This window comes from Sprattus sprattus (assembly GCF_963457725.1).
Source record: "Sprattus sprattus genome assembly, chromosome: 8".
NCBI classification, from domain to species: Eukaryota; Metazoa; Chordata; class Actinopteri; order Clupeiformes; family Clupeidae; genus Sprattus; species Sprattus sprattus.
The window spans coordinates 3613810-3636309 of NC_137927.1; the positions used below are offsets into that span (position 1 = coordinate 3613810).

Here is a 22500-nt window from a genome sequence, read left to right on the forward strand (position 1 = left end):
TGCGTGTGTGCGTGTGTGCATGTGTGTGTGTGTGTTAGCATGGGTAGGAGTGGGTGCAGGTGTGTGACTTTCACCTTTCTCTCCCACAAATGGCAGCGACCAGGTAAACACATCCATGAAGTTAGGCAGCCAATAGGGATGAGGAGAGCAGTTAAACTGTCTGATGTTCATCACATTATTCTCATACTTCAGAACAGCCGCTGTAACACACACACACACACACACACACACATGATTGTGTTAATGTTCTCAATCATCAGAAATAAGTGGTGACACATTTGAAAGTTCTTCAACTTTCTTGAAAGCGTGATAAAGGAGACATACCAGCACTATCTTGTCAGGGTCATGAGTATGAGAGTATGGAAGAGCAAAGACACACACACACACGCTGAAGGGACCGGTTATTTGATATTCATAGTTTATAAGGATATGCCATAGTCAATAATTCCACCTTATTTATACCTAGTATAAATATGACTTTTTAGCATGCTAGCATACCTGGGTAAGGACTCTCTGGTTTGACATGGCGGGAAGGTGTGAAGTGTCGTTTACATGGAGCCTAGTTTGTCAAACTGATACGGATAGCTAATACAGATAGCCCTATCATCCATACGAACACTCTCTATCCGCACCTCGTTTCTGCAACGATCGCAGTCCAGGGTAGAAAGTGAGTAGATTTGAATCGGTATGGGGGCTGGTGTTCGTCTGCACGGTTTCACGCAACCCCATGACGTCACTGCCCCACGTGATCTTTTCCGCCATCTCCAACCAGTATATAAATAACTTGTTCTCCCTCAAAATCTCACTCATGGTGGGCCTCGAATTCACTAACATTAACCCAGTCTTCTGATTTTTGATTAGCCCCCTATCTTGATCTAATTCTTCTTATTCAGACGTAACATAACTTTCATGACCACAAATATAAATTGGCCAGCGATTTAATTTGCTTTTTTATTCATAAATGTATGTAAAATGCTCGGAGCAATGCATCATGGGAGATGGGATGACAGACATGTCATGTTACTGTTCCAAACTCTTTATTATCAATAGAAAAAAGAATTCATTTTCGCATATCCTTTAGTCTGACCACTGATTTTATTAACCATCATAATGTAATGTTGTTAATTGGAGCTTGAATGTCTTGTGTAATTTGTTTATCCGTTTGCTGCTTCCTTTACCTTGTGCTTTTGAGTCTCTTCTTCTAGGTTTTTCACGTTTTTTCAGTTGTGTAAATAAAGCGCTAAAGCGCCACCCACAGGCGTGAGGTATGTACTACAGTCGGTTCACCACAATCTGCTGCCTCCGTGTTTACGCAAATCTGTCGTTGCCAGCCTCCGTATGTACGAAATTAAAAGATTCGATTGGTGTGAAAAGTAAATCCGATTCGGAGGCCCTAGACTTCGTGTGCATTGCACCTGAGATTGCTCTCACCCTTCCCCCCAGGTTGAGACAAAAGGGCCTATTTGAATAGACGGTAACACCCCTTAATATTAGTGTATACTGTATAGCTAACTCTCTCACAAGGAGTAGTAGATAATCTTGAGGCGAAGCACTGGGGGAGTGGAGCTCTGTCTCACAATGGTAGGCCACGAATAAAACATCATGACTGACAAATCCATGACTGTGTCTTCCAATATATAGTAGAAAATGAATTACTATCAACGCACAACAACAACAACGAGTAGGTGTGAGGAGAGCAGTTAAACTGTCTGATGTTAATCACATTATTCGTATAATTCCGTATAGCTGCTATAACACACACACAAACACACAAACACACATACACACACACACAAACAAACGTAGTGACACACATTCACACACTCATTTGATGTCTGACCTTTGTTGTTGTAAACATCCAGGTAATTTGGCGCAGAGAAGATTGTGATGAGGGAGGGGAAGCCAGTGGTCTGGCTCTTTCGGTACATGCGGTAACTGTTGAAACAGACACACACACACAGACACACACACACACACACACACACACACACACACACACACACACATGCATTTGTTTGTGGAATGAAACAGCATCAGCTCAGAAGAATATAGTACCTGCATGTGTCTGGATGAAACCAACTATCTCTGTCAGTGTAAACTATGCATCTATGACATCTCTTTGTATTGGATGACAGCAAAGAGAGCGGGACATACCCAGCATCCTGTGCTTCATGAGCTCGAATGATGGACAAGAGGTTGTTGGTTTGTAGAAACTCACACACTGCAGGGTAACTGTAGAGAAATCACACACAAGTTTACAAACAAAGGCACACACATACACACACACACACACACACACACACACACACACACACACACACACACACACACACACACACACACACACACACACACACACACAAACGCACACAAATGTAAAAACACACATGTACATACGAGCTCCCACACCATATCAAATTAGTCCACACTAGAACTGTCACAATCAGTGGCTTTAAAATCTATCCAGAACGTAACTGCACATTTATAACTGTATAGAGACTTTTCTCTGTTCACTATTAAGGCATTTGTACATTAAAGGCAAAGTGTGAAGTGGCATCTATTAGTAGAAATGGAATATACTATTCATAATTACCTGTATTTATTACCTGTAACTAAGAATCATGTTCATGTTAACTTAGAATGAGCCCTTCATATCTACATAGGGGGCGGGTCCTCTTCCACATGTTGCACCGCTATGTTTCTACAGTAGCCCAGAATGGACAAACCAAAACACTGGCTCTAGATCGGGCTTTTTTTGTTTTTATTGCATTTTGTGACGATGTGATTGTCCCTACAGGTGAATATGCTCTCTGGCTGCCACGCCATTGAGCCGGGCTCTTTGGTGTGGCGGTCAGAGCGCATGTTTGGCACCCCGTAGACCCGGGTTCGAGTCTGGGTGGGGTGACCACGCTCTCCCTTCACTACATATTTGGTTCTCACACATGCTTGTAAATGAAAGGGCATTCAGCTGGTTGCAATTCTGGAACCACACCACTAGATGCTACAAAAAACTACACACTGCACCTTTAAAGTATTTCTCTACTCCTAGCATAACGGCATAGCGCTACAGTGTAGGAGTCTATTATACTGAGTGCCACTTTGTCTCTCTGCGCTAGATCTTATCTCCAGTTAAATAATCCAAGCAGCCATCCTTTCAGGTTCTAGAATAAAAGGTAAGAGCAAAGGCATTTTGCAGCCTGTGCAGAGGGTGTGTGTGTCTGCGTGGGGGTGTGTGAGTGTGCGGGTCAAGTCAGAGTGACCTGTTCTTGTCTGTGTGATATATTTGAGGAATATGCAGTATTTTGTGGTCCTAATGAATCTATTCGGCTTCAAAATGCAGCAGTTCTGAGCTGTTGTCCTGGAATGTTCTAGGAGAAATCTCAAGGTTCAGGGTGAGATGACATGCGGGCGCTTCCCTCCGATTCCTTCAACTGATTCCTCTGCTTGGTCTTGAACATTAGTTAGCATGTCATTTTCAGTTCAGGGTATCATGTATCCCAGTATGAATGATGAATGTGACAAATGAAATTAAATGTAACTATAATAAATGGAGCATGTAACGGAATCTCGAAATTGGTTGATTCTTTTAGGTGAAACCTGCCAACACATTTATTTCTGACAGAAATATTGCTCTTATTACTTACATAATTTTACCCCATTGTTTAAGCTATGCTTTCCAGCTACTGCTCCACCACTGCTGTGTGTGTGTGTGTGTGTGTGTGTGTGTGTGTGTGTGTGTGTGTGTGTGTGTGTGTGTGTGTGTGTGTGTGTGTGTGTGTGTGTGTGTGTGTATGTATAGAGCCTGACTATAAATTGTGAATCCATAACAAAACATCCAGATCCAGGTCACATGTTCAGGATCCTAATAAAATGAATGTTTTGGCTGCTGGTTTGTTTACTACTCCTTACCACCAGGGGGAGGCCACAGTGAGCAACTTCACATTTAGCTTACAGTAGAGAGAGCCAGCAAAGGCACCCAGACATCCAATTGCTAAAGACCACCTGCTACACCACCTAAGCACCAACATAGGAGGACCACAAGGACCTACACAACACAGCACCTTCATGTTTTTTAAGACTCGAAGACTGGGCCAGCATATCCCTGATACTGGGCCAGCATTCACACCACATACAGCTGGCTGCACCTCACGGCAGAACCACTAGCCAGGGAACTAGAGCTCCACGATGACCTTTTTCAAACCAATCACCAAGGTCGGACCGGGGTTTATTTGACCAAACCAATCGACCCTCGTCACGAAACTAAGCCGGACAACACTGGTTGACCCTTCCAAACATAAAATCAGCATGTGTATAGCCCTGCGTGTCTGTGTGTGTGTGGGTAAAAAGCCCTGTGTGTGTGTGTGTGTGTGTGTGTGTGTGTGTGTGTGTGTGTGTGTGTTAGTGCGTGTGTGTGTATAGCCCTGTGTGTGTGTGTGTGTGCATGTGTATAGCCCTGAGTGTGTGTGTGTGTGTGTGTGTGTGTGTGTGTGTGTGTGTGTGTGTGTGTGTGTGTGTGTGTGTGTGTGTGTGTGTGTGTGTGTGTGTGTGTGTGTGTGTGTGTGTGTGTGTGTGCGTGTGCGTGCGTGCGTGCCTCCCCTCATGGCATTAACGTTGAAAAGTAGAACAGCTAAGCAAGGAGTAGATTACGCTAGCATAGCTAGTGGAACTACAACCAAGGCAGGATCCAACTCAGCCGATGTTCCCAGCCCTACAATAGATGCCCTAGCCGGACTTCAGGCAACACTGGAGAAAACAATGCATGAGATGGCTCAGGTTAGTGGGATACTTAAAGAGCTACAAGAGGATGTTTCCCAAGTTAAGAAAACGCAAGCTAAAACTAGCGTGGACGTTACAAACATATTTGAAAGACTGGAGGAGGCAGACGGTAGACGGTGGACTTGGATACTGAAAACACCAGGCTGGCCCTTGAATTGCAGAAAACAGCAAAGCATTGTGAGGAGTTGGACAGAGCCATGCAAAATGCAGAAAATAGGGAAAGACAATTGAATTTGAGGCTGGTTGGATTAAAGGAAAGAGAGGGCGTAAATTTGAGGGAGCTAGCTTGTCAGCTGATAGGTGACGTTCTTGGAGTGAATCTAGCTGACAATGAGCTACAGCGGGTATATCGACCAGGGCCAGCTTCCAGAGATGAGGATTCTCCTCCGCGGCCGGTCGTTATGAGATTCCATTCTTTATTGGAGAGGGATCGAGTGATGGCCGCTGCTAAAGGGAAATACAAGCGCTGGAATGGAAAAGGTCCAAGACATTTACGGACGTTCGGAAGAAACTTCACAAGATGGACATTCGAATTACGCTCGCCTACCCAGCAAAACTTTTCTTCACTTGGAAGGGGAAGAAAATTACTTTTGAAGACCACAAGAAAGCACTACAATTCCTGAACAAGGAGATGGAAGGCTCTAAGTGACTGTGGGTAGGCTTCTTTTATTAATGCAAACCTAGCCAAAGTCTATTCTATATAGGACAGGTCTTTTAGTAGCCTATTTGGGCTATACACTGCATCAGTGCTAGATGTTCGTTGTGGTGAAAATATTGGCTTACGAACCAACATGTTGTTGTTTTCAGTTTGACTTTCTTCTACCTAAAACAAGCCACTTTTTAAAAATATTTTAAAGATTTAGTGCTATTATCATTTGTAGTTATTCAACAAGCTGTCTGGTTATGCTTTACATGGATCACTTCTGTTAATATAGGGCTTAAATAGTATATTGGGATTAGGGGGATTGAATGGTAACCATTTGATAAGCGCCTCATGGACCAGATCAAGGGAGAGGTTTTGTGGGGGATTGTGGGCAGAGATGGGGTGTTTGTGTTATTAACCCTAGGTTCAAGGGTTCGTTCATGTTTGATTGTGCAGGTGTTTGTATTTGTTAGTGTATGGGCATTTTATGTTATTTTGGAATATCTATTATCATTCTCTGTCCCCCCCCCCGCCTTTTTGTCCTTACTGGTGGGTGGTGGTAGTATGCCATGATGGAGCATGATGTCTATGAATGCACAGTTTAATTATAACAATCATATAAGTGTAATCTCTTGGAATGTAAATGGGACCCAGAATCCTACTAAATTGAAAAAGTGTCTGCTTTATCTTAAATCAAGGCAGGCGGATGTGGTGCTTTTGCAGGAGACTCATATGATAAATGCAGAGGCAATGAGGCTCAGAAAGGGCTGGGTGGGCCATGTATTTCATAGCTCATTTGACACTAAGAAAAGAGGTGTTGCAATACTAGTGCATAGGAAACTGAAGTTTGTTTTACTAAAGGAGCATACAAATGCAGAAGGTAGGGTTGTCTGTATTGAAACTATAATTAATGGAAAGATAATTAACATATGTAATATCTACGCACCTAATGAGGATGATCCTGATTTTTTCACAAAATCAATAGACTTCTTGGGAAATTTGAAGATGGATATACAATTCTTGGAGGGGACTTTAATTAGACCCTAGACCCTGTATTAGATAGATCTAAGTACTACCATGCACCATCTAAGGGTCGAGTAGCATTGGGTCAACTCCAGGAGGATATTGGTTTGGTTGACAACTGGAAATTGATGAATCCTAATAAAAGGGAGTACACCTTTTATTCACATATAAGTCACACAGTATAATTGATTATTTTGTCATTTCTAAAGACCTTATTGAGTCAGTAATTGATAGCACAATAGGTGTCATAGCACTAACTGACCATGCAACAGTAGAGCTGTGTATATCTATTTGTGTTGAAAAAGTCAAGAGTAACAGGTGGAGACTCAATGTGTCTCTTTTACAAAACACTGTGTTTAACAGACACTCTCAGAAGAACTTACAAACTTCTTTCAGATTAACATTGGTTCTACTTCAAAAATAGGCACAGTATGTGAGGCTTCAAAGGCATGCATAAGAGGCGTAATTATTGCTGAAGCATCAAAAAGGAAGAAACAAGATAGGGAGACGATCAGTAGGCTGGAAGGTAAGATAAAACAAAAAGAGAGAGAACTGTCAGAAAACTATAGTGAAGACTTGCTTAAACAGGTGTGTGAGCTGAAGTACAGCCTAAATTATATATACTGCAAGAAGGCTGAGTATGCCATGTTCAGGCTTAAGGGCAGCTTCTACGAAAGCGGCAAGCTGTTGGCTAGACAATTGAAAAAGCAAGACACTGCTAGTGCCATTCCAGGAACTAAAGGAAGCAATGGAAATATAGTTACCTCAGCTGAAGAAATTAACCAGGTGTTTTGGTTAAAAATCTTTACACATCAGATACAGTTTTTGAAAACATGGTTTTCCAAGATCCAGTTCCTGAGTCTTTCACCAGAACAAGTGCAGCTTTTGGAAGCTCCAATTAGAGAGGAAGAGGTTAGAAAAGCCATCCAGTCAATGCAGTCAGGTAAGGCTGCTGGGAATGATGGGTTGTAATACAGTATTACAAGCTGTACATTGATATCTTAGCACCTGTCTTGATGAAAGTATACTCAGAGTCATTATCAATTGGACAGCTGCCTAACACTGTTCCTTGTATTATACATGCAGATCAGGTGGGTTTTGTGAAGGGCAGGTCATCCTCTGACAATTTGAGACGTCTACTCCACCTTATGTGGCAAAATAGAGAGGCTGACGAACCGGTTGCTGCCTTCTCTTTAGACGCAGAGAAGGCCTTCGACAGGGTGGAGTGGCGGTTTCTGATTCATGTTTTAGAGAACTTTGGGTTTGGACTGGGATTCATTAAATGGATTCAGTTGATTTATGCAGAACCAAAGGCATCCGTGCTGATTTACGGAGTGGTGTCATCTTTTTTCAACATATCAAGGGGTGCAAAACAAGGAGACCCCCTCTCTCCACTATTATTTATTTTATTTCTTGAGCCACTTGGCAATGGCAATCAGATCAGACAAGTATACAGGGAATAAAAGCAGGAGGAAGGGAGCATAAGCTGTTCCTTTACACTGATGACATCCTTTGGCTGACTGTAGATCCTGTCTTCTCAGCTCCCAGGCTTTTGGAAATTATGGAAACCTTCTCTGAAATATCAGGCTACAAGATCAATTGGCATAAGTCTGAAGTAATGCCAGTATCTAGAACCTGTCTTCCAACAATTAATAATGCACTTCAGTTCAAGTGGATAGATGCAGGTATGCAATATCTTGGGATTCGGTTTACGCCAACTATTAATGACATGGTACAGGCTCGCTAATCTTTACCCATTGCTTCATTGCATAAAGGATAACCTGGATAAGTGGAAACTGATTAACCTTAGCTTATGGGGGAAAATAAACACCATTAAGATGATGGTTGCTTTCCAGGTGAATTACATATCAATGATGGTGCCACTAACTGTTCCAGACTCTTTCTTTAAACAGTAAGACCAAATAATAAGAGAATTTCTGTGGAATGGCAAGAAGCCCCGTATGAAGCTTGAAAAGTTGTATACTACTAGAAGCAAGGGAGGGTTGGCTTTGCCTAATGTTGAATTACACAGAACAGCTTTTGAGGTGTCTAAATTGGCTAAACACTGGTGTGGTGAGCATTCAAGTCTGGGCTGGTTGGATATAGAGAGGGAGCTGGTGTCTCCATTTGAACCAATTGAGTCTATGTCACAAGGTCTTAAGAAGAATAGGCATCCAAACCCAATACTGCAGTACTCCAGGGAGACATGGGCAAAAGTACATAAGCAACTGCATATATCCCATTATAAGCAAAAGTATTCATCCATTTGGAATAATCCCTTAATTCAAGTAGGGAAGAAACCTTTTGTATGGACCACCTGGCTGAACCAAAACATTAAGAGGTTAAGCGACTTGTATGCTGACGGCCTGTTCCAGTCATTTGAGGAACTCAAACAAACATTCAATTTAAAGGATAAAGCAGATTTCTGGAGGTATTTACAACTGAGGAGCTGCGTAACTAGTGTGAAGGTCTCATGAAGACACAAATAAGCTGCTCTGTTACTTTAGGGAGCCAGAGCTTTTTCGTACTGCCTCTGTTTTTTATAAGATCATGGCAGATAGCATGTATGGTCACTGTGATCCCTTAAGGCAAATCTGGGAGAGGGACTTGAACTCAAACATTAAGGGTAAGGAATGGGAAAAGGTGGTTTTCAATGCAGGATGGCCTGTGAGGGATGCAATAAGTAAATTTACACACTATAAGGTTATCCACAGATATTGTTATACACCAGTTAAGCTTCATAGAATGGGATTAATGAAAGACAATATATGTTGGAAATGTATGAAAGCTACAGGTTCATACCTCCATCTTTTGTGGGATTGCCCTCTAGTTTTTCCATTTTGGAGACAAATCATTAAAACTATTGGAGAGTGGTTAAGTACAGCATTACCAGAGTCTCCACAACTGTGTCTGCTTGGAGATAGGTCCCTTCTACCACCAGAAGTGTCTAAGGCAGAGGCTGCCCTGGCACTAGCTGGGTTTATCGCTGCAGTAAGAATTGTCCTTAGACACTGGCAGAGCCAAATAAGGCCTAGTTTTACAGACTGGCTGAAGGTAATGACAGTCACAGCCTCTTTTGAAGATCTTATTGCAAGACTGAATGATGGTCGGGGTAAATTCTACCAGGTCTGGTCTCATTTCCTACATTTTATTAAATTTCAACTGACTAGTGCCCCATAATTAACTATTTTCAAGTATTATTCAATGTTATTTTTTTTTTTCAGCTTCTTTCTCTATTTTATTTGATTTGCTTATTTTAATTGTGTATTTTTTTTTAGTCTGTTTATTGCCATTATTGTTGTGTAGTGTGTGTATAGTGTAGAATGTGAATGTGATGTTCAATGTGAGGTGTATGTTGTGTGTTTCTCAAATGAAAAAACAATAAACACTTTGATTATAAAAAAGGATTGGTTAGTCCATGCAATGATCTAGAAAGCTGCCATGTCTGAAAGGAGTTTCAGCACCACGGACAGTGATAGAGGCCACCTGTCAAACTGACCTTATCTTCCCAAGGAGTTTCAGCACCACGGACAGTGATAGAGGCCACCTGTCAAACTGACCTTATCTTCCCAAGGTGTTTCAGCACCACGGACAGTGATAGAGGCCACCTGTCAAACTGACCTTATCTTCCCAAGGTGTTTCAGCAACACGGACAGTGACAAAGGCCGCCACTCAAACTGACCTTATCTTCCCAAGGTGTTTCAGCACCACGGACAGTGATAGAGGCCGCCACTCAAACTGACCCTTACGTCCTTTATTCCTTCCCCCTTTTGCTCTGTACACTGGGTACATGCCAATCACCAACAAGTCCAGAAGTCATTGTACGATGACAATTTATTTTGAGTCTTCTTTCTACTCAAACAAACAACCTCATAACCCACAAACAAAGACACTGTAAATATCATATCACATAAAAAATGCAGATGAAAAGTTCAGATGATGACATACTGTATGTGTCTCTACTGCTATAATTTCACTTGAACAATCTTTGATATGGTACATATCTATAGTGTTACGATAGGCAAAGTGAGATTCATTACCTAGACAGTACACTACCAGTTTCACATCCCATACACCAGGGGGAGTGCCGGTTTACACAGGCTGTATTGGCTGAGCGAAAAGAGGCAACATGTGATAATGGCTCACCTGGAGAGCACTCAGGAGAGCGGAGTGGAATCATGTAGCAAGCAGAGATAGACGGCCTAGCTCTGACACCGTGAACTCACCTGCGGAGATTATTTGCCTATCGGACATTTCGGTGCGTTTGTTTCTTTTGTTTTCCTCCCTATTTGTGAACTCTCAATGCAAAGCATCTACGACGGGGCTAGTCGGCGCCTGGTCATTCGTCTGGGCTGGCCAAGCCTTATACCAAGGTAAGCTGGCAACTTCCTCTGGCACACCACAGACACCTATCATCGAACACCTCTGACTAACAAGTCTATGCAACGCATAGAAATTAGGGGATTCTCCGGTAGACAGTGGGATCCAGATATAGCCTACCCCTAGACTACGGTTGTATGTGGTGTGATAGCTGCTATTGGGCGCTCGTCCGAGATTGATCTCAAACTGTGAGTTAGATTGACTTGTAAACGGTGGTGGATTGGTGATGCATTGAGGCCACGGTCGTGGTGGAACAGTAGTAGTTAGTCGGTGTTGGTTCATTCAACGGAAGGCTGAGTAAATGGTCCTGTTTAGTGGGAAAACTGCGGGTGGCAACGCGATGTTTTGGAAACTTTGTTAGGCCGTTTAACTATGGTCGGGCTCTGAAATCGGCGGGGATAACCAACAGGTTTGTTTTTCGAGACCGCGAGTTCGCGCAGTGAACAGCTGGTTGCGGTCATGGCAGTTTGGGCGACATAATAGTTGATGGGAGGCCGATTGTACCTCATATAGAGTTTTTGCACGGCGTGGTTAACGTCGTGGTGAGTAAATTGAAGTCCGGAGGTAGGCAAGTGTGGGGTTTGACGCTTGTTATTCACAACTTGTTCTCACCTTGCGGTGGGTTGATTGGTAGTAGCACAATGACGTTCAATCCAGCTGAGTTTTTTTTCGTTTTGGCTCAAGTTATCCAAGGCAGAACTCTGCAAGGTAGCGGAATTTCAGGATATTGACATGGACCACAATTTTAAAAAGCTTGAAATGATCGACTTTATTATTAAACAGCTTGGTCTCACTGGGTCAGAAACAGAAGATCTAAAAACTAAGATAGAGTTGAAAAAATTGGAAACGCAGGTAGAGCTAGCAAGAATTGAGCAGCAAGGTCAATCTGAGCGAGCTAAGCTGGAGGTTGAGCGTGAAAAAATTAAAAGCACCAATAGTCAATATCAACGCACACATGAAGCCAGGTTTAGTGTGAGTTGCTGTCTGAAACTGATGCCGAAATTTAACACTGATGATGTAGAAGGTTTTTTTGATGCATTTGAGAAAATAGCATCAGAATTACAATGGCCAGTGGAAAAGTGGCCAATCTTGGTGCAAAGCGCGTTTATCGGTAAGGCCCAAGAGGCGTATATAGCACTAGATCCAGCTCAGAGCACAGAGTATAGGGTGATCAAAGATGTGGTTCTCAGGGCTTATGAGGTGGTTCCTGAGGGGCATCGTAAGATGTTCAGATCCCTTAGGCGTGAACCCGGAGAAACCTTTTTGGACTTAGCAAGACAACAGGAGGTTGTTTTCGAGAGGTGGTTGAAGGGCTCTGAGACGTTTACTTTTAAAGAGTTGAAGGAGTTAATGCTGTTAGAACAGTTTAAAGGTAGTATCCCAGGCCACATACCTCAATACTCAAGGGGTAGGTGATCTCCGTAAGGCTGCTATGCTAGCAGACTCGTATGAATTGACACAGAGGGAAGGGGAGCCGAAAGAAAGACCTGGAGGGGCGAGAAGATGGCCAGCAGAGCAGAGTAGTCTCACTGATGATAGAGATGGTGGTTACAGACCCTCTGATGGTGGTTACAGATAGGTCGTATCGTAGAAATCTAAGGGCCTCTAGATCTCCTCCCTGGAGAGAGGCTAGAGAGATAAGAGAAGTGATTTGCTACTACTGTAGAAAGCCAGGGCACATGAAATCTAGTTGTCCGGGGCGAAGGGAGAAATCTCCTCCTGGAAGGGAAACAAACAGCATTCCAAAATCGATGGGGATTATTAATATCAAGACCCAAGTGGCTAATGCGACGACTCAAGTAGGTACTACCCCAGGAATCTTCAGTGGTTTTGTGTCTACGGGGGCCCTGTCTCTCAGTGAGGGTGAGCCAGAGGTCACGGTAACCATGTTACGTGATACAGGAGCGGCCCAGTCTGTGCTGCTGGAGGGAGTGGTGGAGTTTTCCACACAGGCGGCAACTAGTTTGGTGCAGTTAAAAGGACTAGGTGGGGAAATTGGTGCAGTGCCCTTACACAAGCTACATCTTAAGAGTAACTTGGTGAATGGAGAGGTGGTGTTAGGAGTAGTACCCTCGCTGCCAGTAGAGGGCATCCAGTTGCTGCTTGGCAATGACCTTGCAGGGGATCAAGTCTATATCAACCCAGTAGGGAGCAGGTCACCGTGGGAAGTTCCAGAAGCGCAGGCCTTGGAGGCAGAGAATCCGGAGGTGGTCAGTGCGTGTGGGCTGTCTCGCTCACAGGCTAGAAAGAGAGAAAGAGAAGTACCAGGTACTCAGGATGAGTTGGGGTTTCCGTTGGGCGAAACCGTAGTAGGTAGAGTGCTTGGGGGATCAGCTGATTTGGTTTGTAACCGAGAAACAGTAAGGCAAGAACAACAAAAGGACTTCTCGCTTGCTAAAGTAATCGAAAATGCTGCCTCCGAGGAGGAAATTGAAACGGTGTCAGAAGGCGGTTCTCTGAAAGATGGTCATGAGGAGCGAGGGCCTAGGAAGAGCAGGAAAGAAAAGCGTTGGGAGCCTAAGGAGCAAGGCAGGCTGTTGCAGTATGTGGCTGTGGTCAAGGACAGACTGAACTCTGCCTGTGAGGTAGCCCGTAGTAATTGGCAAGAGTCCAAAGAAGTCATGAAGAAACTTGCCGGGGAGTTTCTGAGAAGTTAGGATTTTAGAGAAAAATATATTTAAAAAAAAAAATATTTAAAGAGGTGGAAAAAGAAAAAAAAAGTATATAAATAGATTTGTTTTTTTTTGTTTGAAGGGGGGAGGGATGTTACGATAGGCAAAGTGAGATTCATTACCTAGACAGTACACTACCAGTTTCACATCCCATACACCAGGGGGAGTGCCGGTTTACACAGGCTGCATTGGCTGAGCGAAAAGAGGCAACATGTGATAATGGCTCACCTGAGAGCACTCAGGAGAGCGGAGTGGAATCACGTAGCAAGCAGAGATAGACGGCCTAGCTCTGACACCGTGAACTCACCTGCGGAGATTATTTGCCTATCAGACATTTCGGTGCGTTTGTTTCTTTTGTTTTCCTCCCTATTTGTGAACTCTCAATGCAAAGCATCTACGACGGGGCTAGTCGGCGCCTGGACATTCGTCTGGGCTGGCCAAGCCTTATACCAAGGTAAGCTGGCAACTTCCTCTGGCACACCACAGACACCTATCATCGAACACCTCTGACTAACAAGTCTATGCAACGCATAGAAATTAGGGGATTCTCCGGTAGACAGTGGGATCCAGATATAGCCTACCCCTAGACTACGGTTGTATGTGGTGTGATAGCTGCTATCGGGAGTCATTCCCTAATAATAGGCATTGAAGAATGCAAATACACAAACCATGTTGGTGAAACAAATGAGAATATAAAAAAAAATGTGAATAGATTTAATAATAGGACCATTATAGGTATAAGATGTTATAGGGAGTTCTGTATGTGAGACACATTCCTCTGTATTAACATCCTCTTTCTCTCCCTCATTCTCTTTCTCCCTTTCTCTCTTTCCCACCATCCCTCTGGATCTGGCAGTAGTAGATGGTCACCATGGAAACAGCTCACGGTGCAGCCCCTTGGGACTACAGGGGGTTGTGGGTAATGCTGGTATCCCTCATATCATGCACACACACACAAACACACACACACACACACACACACACACACAGAGCAGCCTACTCCCCTTGCTTCAGCTCGGATCAATCACATTTATTACATTCCATTCTGCTCACAAACTGTGTGTGTGTTTGTGTGTGTGTGTGTGTGTGTGTGTGTATGTGTGTGTGAGCGTGTGTCTGTGTTTGTGTGTGTTACCTGTAGAAGTAGGAGCATCCACGGACAGAGTTGTGACTGAAGTACTCCTGGGTCTTCTCATTGCCAAAGTCCTCCAGAGGGTCAGCCCACAGCAGGTCGCACATGGGCCCAAAGGCTGGGGGCTCCTTAAACCGGTCGAGCTACCATGGGAGGGGGGAGGGGGGGAGAGAATAGGGAACACAGAGAAGAAAGACAGACAAACATAAAGGGGTGGAAGGGGGAGGAAATGGGTAGGGCCGGAGAGAGTGGAGAGAGAGAGAATAAAATGAGAGAGGGATGGAAAGTGATAAAAAGAGAGAGAGCAAATTGAGACATTGAGATGGAGATAACAATGAGTGCTGGAGATTCTCTTTTTTCACTGTGAAGTGAGCAATTTGAGTTCAGTGCGGAATTCACTCTGACCCATTCTGACTCACTGTTGAAGTGTGAGTGTGTGTGTGTGTGTGTGTGTGTGTGTGTGTGTGTGTGTGTGTGTGTGTGTGGCTGTTATGTTTTAGAGAGTGTGTTTTCAGTGGTGCTGTAGGCAGATTGTCTTTATGCTGTGTGGGTCTATTTGTGTGTGTTAATGAAATTGTGGTCTGCCAATGCCAATGATCTGTATTCATTTGTTTCTGTTGTCTTCATGCTGTGTGTGTGTGTGTGTGTGTGTGTGTGTGTGTGTGTGTGTGTGTGTGTGTGTGTGTGTGTGTGTGTGTGTGTGTGTGTGTTAATGGAATTGTGGTGTGCCAATAATCTGTATTAAAGGGTTTGTTTCTGTTGTGGGCGGGCCTTCAAGCGCTGAAAACTGTGTGTGCTATGATTACGTGCCATGAGAATGAGGTGTGTGTGTGTGTGTGTGTGTGTGTGTGTGTGTGTGTGTGTGTGTGTGTGTGTGTGTGTGTTTGCTACGATGTGATGTGCCCCGAGTCTACTAGGTACGTTTGTGTCACTTTAGAGAGTGAGGTGTGCTTGTGTGTGTGGGTTTGTGTATGTGTGTGTGTGTTTGCTATGATTACATGCCATGATATGCATTGTACTAAATAAGTTTGTATATGACTGTGCTTTAGAGAGTGAGGTGTGTGTGTGTGTGTGTGTGTGTGTGTGTGTGTTTTAGAGTGAGTGTGTGTACTATGATTACGTGGCATGAGATGCATTGTACTAGATACATTCTATACATCTCTGTGTTTGGATGTTAAAGTATGTGTTTGTGTATGAGTGTGCTTTAGTGAGGTATGTGGGTTTGTATGTGTTTGAGAGTATGTTATGGGTGTGGTGTGTGCAGGTGGAGCAGACCTTCTTGATGTCGTCAAGTGTGTGTATCTCTGGTGACAGGCCTCCATGCACGCATAGAAACTGCTGGTTCATCAGGGCCGCCAGAGGGAGGCAGTCAAACGCATCCATACACGAGTCATAGACCTGCTCCGAGTACTTAATCTTACCTGAGGAACAGAAGAGAGAGAGAGAGAGAGAGAGAGAGAGAGAGAGTCATAGACCTGCTCCGAATACTTAATCTTACCGGAGGAACAGAAAGAGAGAGAGAGAGAGAGAGAGAGAGTCATAGCCCTGCTCTGAGTACTTGATAGAAGACAGAGAGATAGAGAGGACAGAGTATGGACAGAGAGATAGAGTAGGTATGATGACAAAATATTCAAACACCCCTAAACTCAAAATGGATCACATGACTAGACAGAGCCAGACATTCCCTTTACAATGACACCTGGATTGTAAAAATCAGTTGAGGATTGAGAGAGTTATGGTATTTGTAATATCACCGATTATATCAAAATATTATACATTACTTACAATGGAAGTCATGTGACCGAAAACGCTTATTATTCACATGTTTTTGCTTGTAACTTCCTCATTTTATCAGATATTTGCATGAAATTTGAACAGAAGGTAGACTTTTGTTAGTTCTTTCAAGTGAAACCATGAACATTTAGTTGGAATGTGCATCAGACCCATGGTACCTCACTGAATACAACTATAATTAATAAGCGGCCATTCATATTCACGAACGACGCCTGCTGCAGTGCATCTGACAGGACGTTTGCTAATCTACTCATCACAATTGACTAACAATGACTAACAATTTTCCGCGATTTAGTTTAATACTTTCTCGACCATGGATTTCGATGAAATTTCGTATGTACCAAGATAAGAAGTATATATTCAAGTCCACCTATCTTTCATCAGTGTCCAAGGCTTTAGATGAAGTCCGCTGACCGGTTGAAAGCCACTCAAATTTTCAGAGAGTTGCGGTGAACTGAAAACACCTCAGGGCTGAAAGCTCGAAATGTCTAACGATTACAGTGGTTGTACTCGATGTAAATACTGACGTATTCAGGACAAACATACTCTCACCAGGCGGCGAGGAGTGAATTTTGTATGACACATATTGACAGTATTAACGCAGAGTGGATCATGTTATTGAGACAACAACCGCTCGCGGCGAACATTCTATGTCAACATACCTAGATAGAGAGGACAATGTATGGACAGAGAGATAGAGAGGACAATGTATGGACAGATAGAGCTAGAGGACAGAGTATAGACAGAGAGATAGAGAGGGCAGAGTATGGACAGAGAGATAGAGAGGACAGAGTATGGACAGAGAGATAGAGAGGACAGAGTATGGACAGAGAGATAGAGAAGACAGAGAATGGACAGAGAGAGCTGCCTTCAGTGGTGAGTAGCGTGTGTCCTGTCCTTTGGACTGTGATTGATATTGTTCTATGACTGTTCATGGTTATAAAACACACAGGACTCCCACACAATATATAAACATCTGGAGCTGTGTGTTTTTGTGTGTTTGCGTGTGTGTTTGCCTGTGTGCGTGTGTGTGTGTGTTTGCGAATGTGTGTGTCTGCGTGTGTGTGTGTGTGTGTTCCTGTGTATATGTGTGTATGTGTGTGTTCCTGTGTGTGTGTGTTTATGTGTGTGTGTGTGTGTGTTTGTGTCAATAAACCGATTTGTTTTTATGTCTTAGCTGCTTATCACTGTCCATTGAATGACTCTGTAATCAATCAGTATATTACATAACAATGAAAATTATGTGCAAGCCATCTTACCCTCACTAGCTGTAGTGTTTTGTGCAATTTGTGTGTGTGTGTGTTTGTGTGTGTGTGTGTGTGTGTGTGTGTGTGTGTGTGTGTGTGTGTGTGTCTGTGTGCGTGTGTGTACATGTGTGTGCGTGTGTGTGTGTCTCTTCCATACTATTATACTCATGACCCTGTCATGATAGTGCTGGTCACACCCTTTCAAGAAAGTTGAAGAACTTTCAAATGTGTCACCACTTATTTCTGATGATTGAGAACATTAACACAATCGTGTGTGTGTGTGTGTGTGTGTGTGTGTGTGTGTGTGTGTGTGTGTGTGTGTGTGTGTGTGTGTCTCATTCTGTCTCTTATTTCTGTTTCTATTTCTTCCTTTTTATCTAACAGGGACAGCATTAATGGGCATTACTGTAAAAACGCCAGAGAGACAAATAGGCTATTCATCATCTGTAGCTAGATGTCACAATATGCTCCCTCAGAGAAAAAGCAAAACAAAAAAAAAAAAGCAAACTAAAGAAAACAAACCATCAAACAAACAAACAAAAACACTGGCATTAACAAGATGGCAGCAGCAGAGAAGGAAGTTATCCGACAGATTTGGCTATCGATAGGCCACTGTTTTAAATGATAGTTAAATGACATGTAAGTGTTGGTGATATTGTGTTCATGACAGGGAAATGTGCGGCCTCTCTCTCTGTTTTGGAACTGGGTGAAGAGGTGTGCTCCCAGAGGTTTATTTTGGGTTTTTTTCTGCCAAAATATTCAGCACAGCAGGAAGGTGTCTTGGTGTTATTGAGTTTCTATCAGGTCCAGCCACACTGGCGGTCGGGAAAACACGACTAAAATGATTTGTTAGGACAAGCTTCAGTAGATCAATAGCCTTGAGGCTGACATTTACACAGCTCAGTAATGAACGAATACTGTAGTCATGAACTACAGGGGGAACCACCACTGTCTGAGCAAGTCTGGAAGACAAATGAGGCTTTATCTGAAGTCAAAGACAATGATGACATTATCAACATCCTTGTCTTTATAAAAATGTGTTAGCTAACTGGAAGCTAACTGGAAGCTTATTGGAAGAGTGTTTCAAGGCTGGTGTCCTGTCCCATCAAGGACAGGATAACACACTACCTCTCTCTCACTCCCATTTTCAATTTTTCTATTTCTTCCTCCCTCTCTTTTCTGCTCTCTCTCTTTCTCTATGTTACTCTTTCTTTCCTCTCTCTTTCTCTCTCTCTCCAGCAGATGGTTGTTGAGGGCGCCTACTCTTCTCTCTACCCATCAGGGACATCACTGCCTCTTCACACGGCCAATCATTAACAAGCAAATTAATTTCCTGCTAATCTCTCTCTCTCTCTCTCCCTCTCACTTTCTCTCAAACTAGGTTTCGCTCTATCGTGTACTTCCTTCTTTCTCATTCATCATGTCACTTTCTCCTTCTCTTTTCCTCCCCATCTCTATCCTTCTCTCTTCCTCTCTTCCCTTCCCTCTAACTTCATCTCTCTCTCATTTTGCATCTTTAAGGTGAGATAGAGGGATAGAAGAGAGCCCATAAAAAAGAGGGGAAATAAAATTGATAGAGTGATGCAGAGAGGTTACTGAATGGAGGAGAGAAAAAGATAAATACTTCATAGAGTCATGCCACAGTAAAACGAGGAGAGGAGAGGAGGGAGAGGAGAAGAAATGATGAGAGGAGGGGGGAGGGGGAGGAGAAGAAAAGCTAACCACAGAGAGGAGAGATAGAAAGACTCGAGGGACAGTTGGAAAAAGTGAAAGTGACTTACATTCTTGCTTGAAAGTGAAGTATTCCGTCAGGTGCCTACATTCATGGTTCCCTCGCAGAAGAAAGATAGTCTTTGGGTACAAGATCTTCAGTGACCACAGATATAGCACACACTAAGATAGAAAGACAAAGATAATAAGGAAAGAGAGAGAAATGAGGGAGAAAGAGAGAGAGAGAGATTTTCATTATATAAATATATAAACTATGATTTAATGTTTTATTCCATTGCTTTATCATCCCATGATTAAATTGAAAGACAGAGACTGATCCAGAGGGATGACAAGCAAAGGTGAGAGACAGACAGACAGACAGACAGACAGACAGACAGACAGAGAGACAGACAGACAGATAGAGAGAGGGCCAGACAGACAGACAGAAAGACAGATAGAAAGAGAGAGCGTGAGAGAGAGAGAGACTAAATACTAGAAGACTAGAAGCACTAGAAGACGTTACTTTAACCCTGCTTCATAAAAGAAGTATAACCGTAGCATAAGCATGTTATGGCACGTCCTGTCCTGCCATTAGTTATCAAACGGAATTTATATGGCATGACAACTCATGTCACATACTACTAAGCAGATGTGACATCATACTATCACGACAATTACCAATAATAGTGGCATACTGTTACATCACTGGACACTTACTGCCATCTCTACATATAGCTCCATATGACGTCATTCATGACACGATCATGACATGATTACGTTAGTCTTATGACACAGGATTCAGGTAAAGTTTTCCTTCTTTAGATTCTACAGGTCCAATCAATCATGGCATGACCTAATTGAAATGTGATTGGATCGAGGTCACAGGAAACATGCTATGACATGCAGCAGGTTGGTTCCACTCATTTCCCAAAATGTACAACTGTTGCTAAATGCAGATTTCTTACAGTATGCACTCACCTCAATACTAAAGTACCCTCGGTCCACGTAGTCCCCGAGGAAGAGATACCGCGTGGTGGCTGGAGAACCGCCCACCTCAAACAACTTCATCAGGTCGAAGAACTGGCCATGGATGTCTCCACAGACTGCAAACACACACACACACACACACAGTGTCAACAGCAGTCAGATCCCATATGGTACAGTGAATCATATTAGCAAGACAGATCCTTACAAGTATTGTGTGATACAGCTTGTAAGTGTGTGTGTGTGTGTGTGTGTGTGTGTGTGTGTGTGTGTATGAAATGCTGATAAGATCACTGATTTCAACCTGGCGGGAAATGAGTTGCAAAATCTGTTACCATGGAGGCATACTCTGTGTGTGTGTGTGTGTGTGTGTGTGTGTGTGTGTGTGTGTGTGTGTGTGTGTGTGTGTGTGTGTGTGTGTGTGTGTGTGTGTGTGTGTGTGAGGCTATCCTCAAGCTGTTGGTTTCACACTGCAGCATCTAATGAGAACGTCATGGACGCACGGGAGGAAATGTAACAAATTTGCCACGCCCCTCTCACATCAACCCCCTACATCAGTCATACTCAAGTAGCGGCCCGCGGGCCTTTTGTGGCCCGCGGGGTGTCTATTAATGGCCCTCGAGCTGTTTTGAAAAGTTTTTTTAATTATTAAAAAAAAAAATAAAAAATCGCGCTGGGCGCTCTTATTTTGAAACCGCGCGCCGCGATCTCAATACGAGGCTGGGGGTTGCAACGATAAACAGATAGCAATCACACCATATCAGCCCAGGTTTGAAGCATTGGCCAAAGAAAGCAGAGGCCAATTCTCCCATTAAAGGGGACATGTGAGAAATGTGAAATAGTTTGGTAAACAAAGCACAAAAATTAGCTGTCTGAAGGCTATTTGTTTAATAACATGGTTAATAACAGGGTTATGTTTGGTTTTGGTTTGGTATTTATTTTAATATATGCCCAAATTAAAATTATATTTTTATTTTAGGAAATATTTTTGTTTTTAATAAAAAGGAAATGTTATGTTATAAAATGTTGTAAATGTTATACATACGTTATGTTATGATACGTTATCGGACGTACACGGTCCCAATAAATGGCCCCTTGAGTCACTGAATTTTTTTTTGTGGCCCCTCATCATTTCTACTTGAGTACCCCTGCCCTACATTGAGTCAGCTGCAACTCTCAACCCACGATCTCCCCTTACACCACCTGTGTATGTGAGTGTGTGTGTGTGTGTGAGAGTGTCTGTGTAACCTCCCCTGACACCACCTGTCTTCGTTTGGCATAGAATGGGGGTGAATGCACAGATCCTGCTTGACTACTGCCAGTGGAGTCGACTCTTGCACGATCCCTTCAAGGCGTTTTAGGAGCCTGGCCCTAGACCGTGCCAAACACGCTCTCCTGCCTGCATATCTTAGGCAAATTTAGAACTCCAACTTGTGACTTGATGTTTAAAATATTCATAAAAATCTGGTCCTGGGAACAAAAACAATACACGGTGTCCCTGCTAAATCCTCGCCTTATGTGTGCGGATGGGTGTGTGTGTGTGTGAGTGTGTGAGTGTGTGTTTCTGTACTGTTTGTGTCCGGGAGCGATTCTCCCTCTAGCTGATCTCTCTTTGGGGCTTTGGAGGCTGGAGACAGATAGATCTGTCAGACTGACACACACACACACACACACACACACACACACACACACATTTGTACTGATAAACAACAACACACACTCCACTGCTCCTCACAGAACATACATCAGAGAGGTTCTGCTAAAGCAGAGGAGTGTGTGTCTGCACGAATGTGGGGGTGTGTGTTTGTGTGTGTTTGTGTGTGTGTGTGTGAGAGAGAGAGAGTATGAGAGAGAGAGAGAGAGAGAGAGAGCGTGTGTCTGTTTGGGTGTGGTTGTGGGTGTACCTGCCAATGTGTGTGAGTGTGTGTATGTGTGTGTGTGTTCCTTTTCTGCTAATTAGAGGACAGAGGTGCAGGGACAGAAGGTTAAGCACTGCTTTATGTAAAATGAGCCCAGGAATTCTCTTCTGTGTGTGTGTGTGTGTATGAGAGAGCCTAGATGATTGTGCGTGTGTGTGAGTGTGTAAGAGTGGTAAGGGGGGCAGGGGACATGGATATGTATGAGTAGACACATGTACCC

General features: G+C 43.3%; 1 protein-coding gene across 1 annotated transcript in view; it reads right to left on the reverse strand.

Annotated features, from left to right (window-relative positions):
- Nucleotides 1-22500, reverse strand: part of ppp3cb (protein phosphatase 3, catalytic subunit, beta isozyme) — a gene marked incomplete at both ends in the record, with an annotated part of 58289 nt that overhangs the window by 14966 nt on the left and 20823 nt on the right. The window contains 7 exons of the mRNA XM_080842993.1: nucleotides 75-200; nucleotides 1841-1935; nucleotides 2155-2232; nucleotides 14630-14769; nucleotides 15902-16047; nucleotides 19449-19560; nucleotides 20356-20480. Of these exons, the coding sequence (XP_080699119.1) occupies nucleotides 75-200; nucleotides 1841-1935; nucleotides 2155-2232; nucleotides 14630-14769; nucleotides 15902-16047; nucleotides 19449-19560; nucleotides 20356-20480 (822 nt within the window). The remainder of the gene's footprint in view (nucleotides 1-74; nucleotides 201-1840; nucleotides 1936-2154; nucleotides 2233-14629; nucleotides 14770-15901; nucleotides 16048-19448; nucleotides 19561-20355; nucleotides 20481-22500) is intronic.